A 12,181-nucleotide genomic window follows, 5' to 3' on the forward strand; every position below is an offset into this window, starting at 1 on the left:
TTGTACATGGTGACCCATATTGACTCTTTAGTGTTTACACTTTTTTTTGTTTTGTTTTTAAAGGGAGCTGATTTCTGGGCTACACTCTAGGACTACTGGATATATCTTTAAAGGGTTTCTAATTGAGAGAGCTCGGTGGGTAAAGTGCCTTCTATTCAACCACATGGACTTGATTTTGAATTCCCAGAGTCCGCATGAAAACTGGGAATAGGGGTGGGGTGGGGGGAGGGGTTTCATGCCTGCAGTCCCAGGACAGAGAAACTGAGGCTGGAGGGTCCCTGGGGTTTATTAACTGTCCAGTCTAGGTACATCAGTGATGTCCTAGCCAGTCTGCCCAGATCGCTGACCTCTAGGTTCGACGAGAGATCTTGACTCAAATAATAAGGCAGGGAACAACTGAGAAAGATACCCAGCGTGCATGCATGTCCACACAACCCACGCACACACCGGTCAACACCGACACAAATAGACACACAAACCTTGTAAAAGATAAAAATAAGAGTCCTGGCAGTTGCTGAACCACAGCAGATTTGGAATGTTCCTGGTCGACATCAGCCTGCTGAGCTATACTTCCTTAGTCTGAAGTCTCCACCCACCAGACCTGTTTGCCAGAGTTTTAGGGAATGGGAGCAACTTTCTGGTTCCTTTGGAGCCTTTAAGCCCCAACTCTGAATCAAGTAAGATTTTAAAATCCTACCACCTTCAGCCTTGCTTTTAACCACTAAGGAAGTTTATTCCTGGTTAGGCCCTGGATGTTTCTCAAGTGTCTGCCCAAGGAGGAGAATGAGCACAGTCCAGCATTAGAGAAATTATCATGGACGGCAGTCCTCTGCCTCACAACTTAGAGATCCCTGTGGGAGAGATCTCTTGGTGCTTTTAGAAAGTAGTTTGGTAAGCCTGTGTTCAAAGCTCAGTTCTGCCTTCATGCTCTGAATGAATTAATTCTTCATTTCAACTTCAGCTCCTTCTTGCTGGATAGGTCAGTTACACAGCCCCTAACTGTTTGGATTACTATGAAACAAGATACTGAAAATGCCTTGCACCCCACACAGAGTAAGGCATTGTGGGTGACCATCCCTGAACACCTGTGATTCTAGTCAAGACCTGGGGCTTAACATTGATCCCCATGGTCACTGCTTCTTTAAGAAGGGAGCCATTTGTGACCTATTCTTGGCCACCCCTGTTAAGATGCTCAGATCACAGCAGGCCCTATTTAAGCTCTTTGATCAATTGATTTAAACTCTGGTTCCCAAATACCATCTGTTCTGCCTTCTGGAAGTAGATGGGACATGCTGATAAACTGACAAAGGTCAACCTGAAGGGCTTGGGTCTGATGTCTCCAAGAGGGACAGTTGGCAGCCTGGAATCTGAATTATGGTCCCAGGAAGGGGGCTCCTTCCTTGATCCTGGCTCTCTCTGCCTATTGCCTGTAGCCTGTTCAGTTGACCCAGGGCTAGTCAGGGCCCAGAATCCCTCCTGGGTATCAGACATTATGGAGTACCTGTCAAAATTCTGTTCCCACCAGCAAGAATGTCCCTCCCCCTCCTCAGGCAGCTTTTGCTAGCCCTGTCGCAGAGTGGATAGTAATGTGGGATCTCATACATGAGCAGGGTCTGACAAACCGAGTGGGAGGTGAGATTGTCCTGCCCCCTCTCCAGACTTTCTCAGAAAGTCTTACTACTTGGGAAGGTAGTAACTGAATTGAGGCTCCCTGGGGACCAGACTGATTTCCAAGCCTTGGAGCTACTCCATGTCTGTTAGGAATTGAAAATGTCTTTCTGCTCTTCCAGACAGCTGTGGGTCTAATAAAAACTTGGTATCTGACATCACATCTTACAATAGATAGCATTTCCTGAGAATTCTAGCTTATGTATTAAAGATTGACCAAATTATGTAATAACCGACAGTGCATTTTGATATTTTGATAGTTCTGTGAAGGGTGACTAGTTTGTTTGTTTGTATGTTTTTTATTTTATGAAAAAGATAGAGTGGAGAGTGGGAATATGTTCTGTGGAGCTGTGGTGAGGTGTGGGGAAAGGGGGTGCTTCGGGGGGCCCATGTTGGGCATCTCTTCTCCCTAAGGAACCAACCACATGATGGTAGGGGCTGAGAAAGAAGAGGAGAGGAGGCGGGCCATGAGTACATGGAGAGAGGGGGAGGGAAGGGGAGGAGGGACAAAGGGGAGAGAGAGCCGGAGAGAAAGAGCCGGAGAGAGGGGAGGGGCGGGCAGCCCCTTTTATAGTGTCAGGCACACCTGCTGTTGTCAGGTGACTGGGGTGGAATTTAGACAGAATGCTAACATTGTATGTTTAGCATTTTGGATGTGTAGGAAATCCAGCTAAGTAATCAAGCTGTACATTTCTAGTGACATCCAATGCTAGCTAGAATGTATGTGTCTTCTAATATGAATTTCTAAAGTTCTTTTCCATTTTTTTGTTTTGTTTTGTTTTTTTGAGGCAAGGTCTCACTGCTTTGTAGCTCAGGCTGGTTTTTTTCTGATTCACAAAGATCTGCCTGCCTCTGCCTCCCGAGTGTGTTTTAAGTAGTTAAAAGGCTGGGATGAGGTTGTAAGAGTTTCTTTGTCTTGTTAGGTTTTTGAGTCATAGCTTGCCTGAGAGCTCACTATTAACCCCGGTGTGACTTTGTGGTGGTCCTCTTTCCCTCCCCTCCAAAGATCTTGGATTACAGGTGTGAGCCTGGAGAATTTTCAGGGTTGTTTTGTTGTCTGGTTTTGTTTTTTATTATTTTTTCTTTCCCCTCAGTGGAGAGTGGAATTTCCAGAGCTCTGGCACATGGTAGCATTTCTAACATCTCAAGCTTAGGTTTAACTGGAGTTGGAAGCTGTGCGCCCGGAGCCGGTACCTGGCAAACCACTCAAATTGTCAGCAGCCACCAAAGCCTCTACTTTGTGCTTTATACAAGCCAGCGCCTCTACTCTAATAAGTCACAGCTGCTCTCTCTCTCCTCTCTCTCTCTCTCTCTCTCTCTCTCTCTCTCTCTCTCTCTCTCTCTCTTTGCTATTTATTGCCCATTAGCTGAAGAACTTTTCCTTAAAAAAAAGTCTCTAGTTTAAATGTTGGTTCAGTGACATCTGAGTTTCAGTCTATTTGCATATGACCCAACATGGCGTTCAGCTCTGTACACAGGGTTTGTCTGTGAACTGTCCCAGGAATCTATATAAAGAGAAAGGAAACAGGATTTGGTAGCTCACCCACCCTGAGCAGAGGCTCCCTTGTTCTTGTGCCCTTGGGCCTGCAGAAATAGAAAACTCTCAAAGGTTCAAAACTGCTGTTTGCTTCTTAGAGTCCCCCACAGGACATGGATCTGTGGGTGCCTTTGGCCTCTGAAGGTGGAGCCAGCACATTGGGAAGATGGAGAACCTTCTCCATGGGTGGGCAGCTATTGATTTACAAAGTAGAGCCCAGCCTCACTGCTCTAACTAACTGGCTGACTTACTAACTAGCTTACTTAGTAACTTCTAACTGGCTAACTTACTTACTGGCTTACTTGCCCCCCTTTCTACCCTCCTTCTTCTCCAATCCTGTTGGAATTTTTGTATGTGTGAATTATTCACACTTTCTTTGGAAATTGACCTTTACCCATATTGGCATTTATGTCCAAGAAGGGCACTCCTCAGATGTGCTGATTAATCCTTTGTCAGAGACACGTGGCAGAACTTTTATAGTTTTTTTTTTTTTATAGGTTTTTTTTCTTTCACTTTTCACTTTAGAGAGTTGCATTTTTATATACAGATCAGCATTATTTCTCTTTAATGTTTTTAATTTTTGCCATCCTACCCTGTTTATTAAACAAATCTATGTACCCTAATAATTCTATAATTTTATTTCCATTTGGGGCTTTGTAAGCTCATAACATGTTTTCTTTGGTTGTGTAAGGAATTGTGATTTCTGTTTCTGTAAACGGATGACCAGTTGCTCTCACCATTCACTAAAAACCTACCTCAGTTTGTTTGGATTTCATCGTGAAGATCACGTAAATTCTCTCCTATTTAGACGCACAGTGCTTCCAGCTTTCTCTCCTGTGCCATTACCAACACACCTTAATTCTTAGTCTTAGAATCTCTAAATCAAGAAAGACAAAAATCTCTCTTTGCTAATCTCTTTTTGAAACTGTGTGTTTTTGTGTTTTTTTCCTTATGAGTGTGTAGAAATCCTGCTAAGAATGATAAAGGAAATGCCTGTGGGCGTTTGGTTGGGAATATAGTGTATTAGCAAGTATTTGTAGATAAATCAACATTTAGTAAGATTTGGAGTTGCATCTTTAAGGTCTTAGTTAAGTTACATACATATCTTTACACATATCTTGCTTTGCATGGTTTATCTGTTGCTATTACGTACTGGGATCCATTTTCCATAGCATTTTCATGAACAGGAAATAATGGTATGTTGTTGCCGTAAACATTTATAAGGGCGGTGCTCTGTTCTGTCAGGTTCCGCTCTGTGCATAGCCACATGCCACAAGCCCAGGCTGTTTCTCTGTCACGCTGCTTTCACACACTGCCCCCTTGGTGGGTCATTACCATGCCTGGCACACTCTTAGTGTTCGGAGGGCCACTCCATCGTGGTATCAAGTGGCACAGCCCCTTTACTCTCTAGCTGCCCTCTACTGGGAACTCCGCTCACATTCCCTGCAACCCGGTAAAATCAAAGCTCTGGAAACTTGTAATTCATCAATCAGATTAATATGTTAAATTCTCAATGTACAGGGCATCTACACAATAAACTCACAGCCAATTAATAAAGATATAAACCTCCCACCTAGATAAGACAAACTGACCTATAGAGATCCATCCCTTAAATATATATATGGACTGAGGGCCATTTAAGACCACCCAGATCTGGATTATCCTCCTGTCCCCGTCTTGATTCTCTTTTCCTTCCCCTTTTCCTGCCTTATAAAAATTTGTCCCCGCCTTACTTTCACTGTCCAATCATGTATGACCTTGACTTAATTTGTTACAGCCCTCACCTGCATATAGACATCAACTTAGAGAGAGAGAGAGAGAGAGAGAGAGAGAGAGAGAGAGAGAAGGAGGGAGGGAGGGAGAGAGAGAGAGAGAGAGAGAGAGAGAGAGTTTACTTTACAGCATTCCTTTATTGGTGACTTTTTTACACTTATTTTTCTTGAATTCTCATATTGGCTTAGACCCCAAACCTTAGGGTGATATTAGTAAACCATGCACATTTCAGTCTTGATCCTGTGCCTAATGAGAATGTTTCTAACATTTTGAATGAGCTAAGGCAAATCAACCCTATCCACCTGCAGAGATTTCTTTGTGTCCACAGTTCATTCAGGGCTGTGCATTATACCACAGATGACAGCAGATTCCTGCCGAGGTCTTATTAGTCCCTCACTTCTGGAAGGACCCAGAGATTGTCCAAACTAACCTGAACCTCTGGGTAGACATCCGAGCAAAGCCAGCCTGGCTTAGAAACTTTCAAAGTTTACTTCTACTCATACCTGAGTTTGTATATGTCAAGAGCAAAAGCTACTTTATGTTCATACACCTTCTCTTTCCACTTGCAACCCTGTCCCACCCTCTTCCCCAAATAAAATTTAGAGCCTTCAAATTAATAACAAATATCTAGTAGACTAAATGTCCACCAGTTCTGAGACTTGTCTGTCAGAGGCCATTGAAAAGTACTGTGACATTTTTTCCATTTAAAACATCTCTAATAGCCTTTTCTGGTGGAGCATCTTGGGTGGCCTTCTACTGTGACCTTGCTCTGTGGCTACTGAGGGGTCTGTAGCTTCTACAGGAGGATGCGAGACAGGAATCAGACCAAGCCTCTGAGTTCCTGTTGAGGTTTTACGCATGGTCAGAAGCAGGAAGCAGCCACTTCTTTCTCAGGCTTGCCACTGCTCACTGAACTTGAGGTTAGTTCGAAAGAAATGCGTTCTCAGAGCATGTTTGATTGTTCTGAGGTAGAGTCCTTCCTACGCTGTGAGTGATAGATCCTGTTTTGGTCAGGCTTGTTTTTGGACCATGACACTAATAGAACCTGACACCTGTCTAGAGAATTGTCCTCATGTCCAGTGGCACTTTGCCTGACACCTGCTATGATGACATCTGTCATATTTAGGTATGTAAGATGCTAGAGAATTCTGTAGAGCCCCCTCAGAAAATGCCTTTTCTGAGAACAATTACAATAAGGCTTTGTCAAAATGTAGATATAAGCTACATCAAAGAGAATCTGAGTTTTACCACAAAGGCAGCAAATGATGTCTTTCAAAAGGATTTTCTATCCTGGGTGCGACCGGGATACAGGTGGTGATTTTTTGAGAACTTAGTCAAGAAAGCAAAAATATGTTAAATTGTGTGTGTGTGTGTGTGTGTGTGTGTGTGTGTGTGTGTGCGCGCGCCCGCGCACCCGTGCACATGTGTGCATGTACCTGGAGTCTTGAGGTCATGCCCAGGTTCATACGCATAGCTTTTAGAGGTGGCTTTTGTAGCTTGGCCTTAAACCTGCCAAGCTGGCTACGTGGGCTGCCAGTGAGCCCCAGGGATCTACCTCCCTGGTACCTTCCTGGCTTCCTTACCTGGGCATTGAATGCCAGGTGCTTTGCTAACTGGTAATTCTCCCCAGTCCCAATGCCACTGATTTTTAGCAGGTTAATATTACCCAGCTTCCACCTCCAATATAAACTCCTATGTTAGTCATAAGGTGAAGCTTTGGGAAGACACAGTGACATCTCTTCCGTTTGAGTTGTATGACTGGCAACCCATCAGGAAAGCCTAAATCAAGAGGGATTAGGTACCAACAACCTGAAGAGACAAGGCCACCATCATCCTGGGGATGAATTGCCCTGTGAGTCCCTTTCAGGCCCAGTGAGGTCAGCTTTACCATTTGGGCTGACAGAGTGCGGAGTTTGGCCAACCTGACAATTACTTTTTCTTCCTCAGAATCTTCTCTCTTTCTTCTAAGCCTTCAAGTCCAAAAGTGGGTGTTGGAGCCATTTAACGGACTGAACTTCAGTTCATGTCTTCTGTTTCTGTTTCTTGTAGGCGGGTGACAAGCATTATCACCCCAGCTGCGCACGATGCAGCAGATGCCATCAGATGTTCACAGAAGGGGAAGAAATGTATCTGCAAGGTAAGACGGACTGACGGACTGACGGAGTGGGTCCGCCCACCTGAGAAAGATGATCTCGCCGTGTTTGCTATGGAGGGGTTTTATTAGCTGAGAAGTTACTAAATCCACCAGGCGTGTGCCAGGCTGCCTCAGCGTTTAGCATTAATCAGCCAAGCAATTGGCACACTACAGTGAGCCCCAGGGCCTGATCCAGACTGAACCCATGCTGTGTGGAAAGACTGGTTTCTTATCCTGTGGGCGTGAGGGACCAGGGGGTGTCAGCAGTTGCTCCTCCAACTCTTACTAGGAATATGTTTGGGGGAAACAAAAGATTGAAGGAGAGAGAAAGTCTTTTGGAAGTTTCCAGAAGTGTTGCCTTTGTGAGGGCTACTCTGCTTTTTCTCCTCTTGTGGGCCTTCAAGGAAGGCCTGTCAAAGTCGAAGCCTGCTGGCGACTGGGTTTTAGAGAATAGTGTCACGGCCGTCATTGCAGACATGGAGAGGACATGGTGAGATGGAGAATGGAAGGGACCCACCCTGCGAGAGGGAGGGGTTTGTGGTGGCAACTTTTTAAATTAAAAATAATACTCTGGGGCTGGAGAGATGGCTCAGCAGTTAAGAGCGCCGACTGCTCTTCCAGAGGTCCTGAGTTCAATTCCCAGCAACCACATGGTGGCTCACAACCATCTGAGATTTGATGCCTCTTCTGGAGTGTCTGAAGACAGCGACAGTGCACTCATAGAAAATTAATTAATTAATTAATATAAAAATAAAAATAATACTCTTGAGAAATGCCTCCCAGGTAAAGCTGCAATTGCCTCTGGTCCCTTCTAGAATCCCAAAGTGTCCTGGAGAGGCCATAAGCACAGAGTGTCTTCCAGTGACACAGCACCATGATTGTAAGCATTATGCTATTTATAGCTGTGGGAGTCATTAGTTAGACAACGGTTTATCAGTACACTGAGCTCAAGCTGTAAGAGCGGTTGCTTCTTCGGCTTGGTAATTACGGGGTTTTGGTCGCCTCAGCCCGTCATCTCTTCATTCGGCCTCACACACGATGCTATGTGTGATTTTAATGAGCAGTTTGCTTTTCCTTCTCAGTTTTGTTTTTCTGCAACAGGGAAGTGTCTCTCAACGTGAATGTCAAATGTTAAAATGCAGGCTTGACTACTGTCTCCTTTAAAAATCAAGTTGGTCTAGAAACTGCAAGCCCAGTGCCTTTTTGGGTCCAGCCCGAAAAATTTTGGTAAACACACCACTGAGTGTTGAAGGGTGGCAAGTCACAGCTGCCACATCTGTGGTCCCTGGAAGCTTCACAGGACATGTTTTCCCACGGACTGGTGGCACATCTGCAATGGTGGTGGGCAGATGCCACTTTGTTCCTTTTTTTTTTTAGAAAGCCTGGTTAGTTCTGTGTACTCCATCAAGCTCCCAAATACATGGCAACCTGTGTCTGCTGGGAACAGAGAAACATAGCTGCCGTGTGCTCTGGTTGTTGTCACTGGGTCCAGATACTAAACTGACAAGGGCTCCAGTCGTGCACAAACCTCCCAGCCTCCCAAATGGGCTGCAACCAGACCCCTAGGTTCCAAGTCTCCTCTGGAGCGGAGCTGTGTTACTGCTACCTGCCCTCTTGGCACATCGTTGAGAATAAGCTCTGTTTTCCTCAGCATCTGATGCTCTCTGGGTCACATTCCCAGTGTGTTTGACCCTTGGAGAGCAGTGCCGATATCGTGTTTCCCTTGGCCTGCACACGATAAGTTGATTCTCCGTATCCACATTAAGAGATTTCCTGTGCTTTGTTTTGCTTCTTCTTCCCCCCTTCCTCCTCCTCCTCTTTGTCAGTGATGCAAAGTAGAAATGATTATTCAATAGAGGTTGAAATATTCCGATGGAGAATAAATTTCCTTATCTCGGATAGTATTTTAACAAGGCAGTAAATATGATTCATGAATTAATTTGGAGACTTTTGGTATACACAGGTTGCTGCTTAGGAGACAAAGTTGAAAGGATGCTGTACACACACAAGCACTGGGGTTGCTTCTGACACTCTGAGGTGTCAGTCACTAGCAATCTAGTAATTTCACTAGTTTGAGTCTCTCCAAGTGATCTGTGTTCTTCGGACACTCCATGTCTGAGGAGTAGGAGAGTCAGAGAGTCGGAGTAACTTTAAGCTTTTTGATTTTTTGATACTGGGTCACCAATGAAGGTTCCTCACAGTCTGAGAAAAGGGGAGATCTTAGAAGCAGGAGCAGTAAATCCACCTCAATAAGTACTTGACTAATTTAAACCAAAGGATTTTGTTTGCAATAGTTAATTAGAAAGTTAAAAGATGGGCTGGAGAGATGGCTCTGTGGTTAAGAGCACTGACTGCTCTTCCAGAGGTTCTGAGTTCAATTCCCAGCAACCACATGGTGACTCACAACCATATGTAATGGGATCTGGTGTATCTGAGGACAGTTACAATGTATCCCTATACATAAAGTAAATAATTAAATATTTTTAAAAAAGAAAGTTAAAAGATTTATAAACTGAAGTTCAACAACGTTGACAGTTGATTTGATTTCTCATCTGAGTGTGTGTATCTGAGTGTGTGTATCTGCAGAGAAGAATGAATGGAACCGTTGGTAGGTTGTAGGCCTGGGCCTGGCCCCTTGGGTTTGACTTCACTTCTCTTGAGTGGCTTGGATGTCTTGATGTGTAAATAAGTAGGCGTGGTTTTAATTCCAGTGGAACTAGTTGGAAGGACTCAGGTGCTACTTTTAAAGAAAATGTGTTAAAAAAAACAATGTAATCCTTTAAAAGTGAAACATCTGTGTTAAAGAATAATGATATGTTTAAAAAAGAAAAACAATGTAATCCTTTTAAAAGTGAAATGTCTGTGTGAGTCCACTTTCAGGGTGGGTTCTGTGGCCCTGTGTTGTGCCCTGTACACCGCAAGCTCAGAACTCACCCAGAGGGTAGAGTTGACTTCATGGTCATAGGTCACATGTGGGACCCTGTGCTGGGCATAGAGGGGTCTGAGCCACTGGAAAATCTGCTTTAACAGGACTGTGCCTTCTTTCCAATTCCTTTATTCCCAGCGGTTCATTGTGTCTTTGCAGGTTCTACCGTGTGGCATCCCGACTGTAAGCAGTCCACCAAGGCGGAGGAGAAGCTGCGGGTAAGGAAGCAGTCAGAGCAGGATGCTCTGGAGGTCACTAGTTCCTGGGCTCTGGGGAAGTACCTTTCATGGGCTCTTTATTTTCCTTATGGAAAACCGAGGCCAAAGGCCAAATGCCGGACTGAGGGTTTCCTCCCACTGTAAACGGGTTGCGATTGTTGTTCTCAAGCTGTGTTGGACTCTGATGGCCTAGTCTTGGCAGTCAGTGTCTTAGGAAAGTATCCAAAAATTGTAAGCTAGGGGAAAATGATTCACCAAGTAGCCATGGTAACCCTCTAAGCTTAAACCATCATGCACCATTTTGCCTCAGACTATCAATCACTCAGCTCTGGTGTGTTTTGCTCGTTTCTGAAATCCAGGTTCAAAAGAGCAGCCTCTAGCTCCAAAAGGGACAAGTCACTCCAGCATAAAACCTTAGGGTGAGAATACTGCTGAAATCTCAGAGCTGTCCTAGAGGGCAGAGTTCCACTTCCAGAGACGTAAAGAAAAGACTCTAACCTAGACCCTGGCCTCCATCCAGATATTCACCCAGGTTGACTGTTCCTCACAGAGATGATCAGGTTTGAACCCATTCCCTCTGTTCAGTGTCCCAGGGGAAGGAAACTAGACTCTGACTTTAATCTTCTTGCTGTCCCAAAGAAAATATGGTCTAGATTTATTTTTGAACCCGACTTAAGACTCATGAATCCCCTTGGCCTACCATTAGTAAGCATCCATCAAAGGAACGGTTAGTAGATTTTCAGGTCCCTTCGCTGCCCCCTCTGGAATAGTCAGCCCTGTTTTCTTTTCTCCTTTTGGTTCTCATTACTGGCAAATATACATACATAGGAACCTTTGCCTTTTATTTTGTTGTCAGAGGCAAACTTTAGGTAGAGAAAGGAGGAAACCTTCTCAGAATAATTGAAGGCAAGGAGAATGCAGAGGGATGTGCCTGCCGATATTGGAATGGGTTTCCCTGCTTCTGACACACACACACACACACACACACACACACAGAGAGAGAGAGAGAGAGAGAGAGAGAGAGAGAGAGAGAGAGAGAGAGCTAATAACTAATGTCCCCGAAGTCCATTCATCCACCAGGCAGGCTGAGTGTGGAATTTGGAGGGAGAATGGGTATTTGGGCAACAGGCTACCTTCCCAGAGCTTTAGAACTGGTACCTCTGGACACTTTGTTCTAGGAATATAAAACTGCTGCCTCACTGTGACTCTTGCCCAAAAACCACCCAGGGAGCCCATCATCCCACCTCTACAGGGTGGCTTTTGTTTTCAAAAGAATTTTTTTTTTTTTTAACTTCATGAAGTCTTTGTGGGGAATGAAGAGAGATGTTAATGAGGCCAGACTGAATGGAATGGGCATATTTTCGCTGTAAGGAAAGCTGGAGTTTTACAGATCCTCTCCCTAAAATGATTACAAATCAAACCAAACTCTTGAATACATTACCATGGAACTCTCTAGAGGAGCTTATGAAAAAAAAAAAAAAAAAAACCCGGAGTTCTGGCCAAGAGGAATTCTCTTCCTTTGTTTTGTCCCTTCAGTAAGCTTTCCAGAAAATTCCAGAACTTTCTTCCAAGATGCCCTCCCTGGGTGGCAGGTTGGCTCTAGGTCACCATCATCTATAGAAGGGGCGGGTCACCTGAGAGAAGTGGTTCTGGCCCAGAGTTGGGGTACAGGCTGATGCTGGTGAGGCTTAGAGGGGAATGTGTTTTCAACAGAAGGATGAATCTCCAGTGCTCTTAGGGTGTGTCTACGCACACATCTTGAGCCAAGATTTCCTGGCCTTATACCACATGTCAGATTAGAGCAGTTTCCATAGCAAAATGAAAATGTTTGAAGACTCTGAGCAACACCAGAGTGAGCCACATTTTTGATATTTAAGAACTCACAGGGCGTTTGAAACAACAGTCTCAGGGCCCCTCCTGGGGCA

The 12,181-nt window shown here is 44.6% G+C and overlaps 1 protein-coding gene across 1 annotated transcript in view; it reads left to right on the top strand.

Moving 5' to 3' along the window:
* Positions 1–12,181, top strand: part of ABLIM1 (actin binding LIM protein 1) — a 194,342-nt gene that overhangs the window by 141,890 nt on the left and 40,271 nt on the right. The window contains exons 7-8 of the mRNA XM_080912595.1: positions 7,028–7,115; positions 10,198–10,256. Of these exons, the coding sequence (XP_080768721.1) occupies positions 7,028–7,115; positions 10,198–10,256 (147 nt within the window). The remainder of the gene's footprint in view (positions 1–7,027; positions 7,116–10,197; positions 10,257–12,181) is intronic.

Source organism: Micromys minutus, assembly GCF_963924665.1.
Source record: "Micromys minutus genome assembly, chromosome: 2".
In the NCBI taxonomy this organism is placed as follows: Eukaryota; Metazoa; Chordata; class Mammalia; order Rodentia; family Muridae; genus Micromys; species Micromys minutus.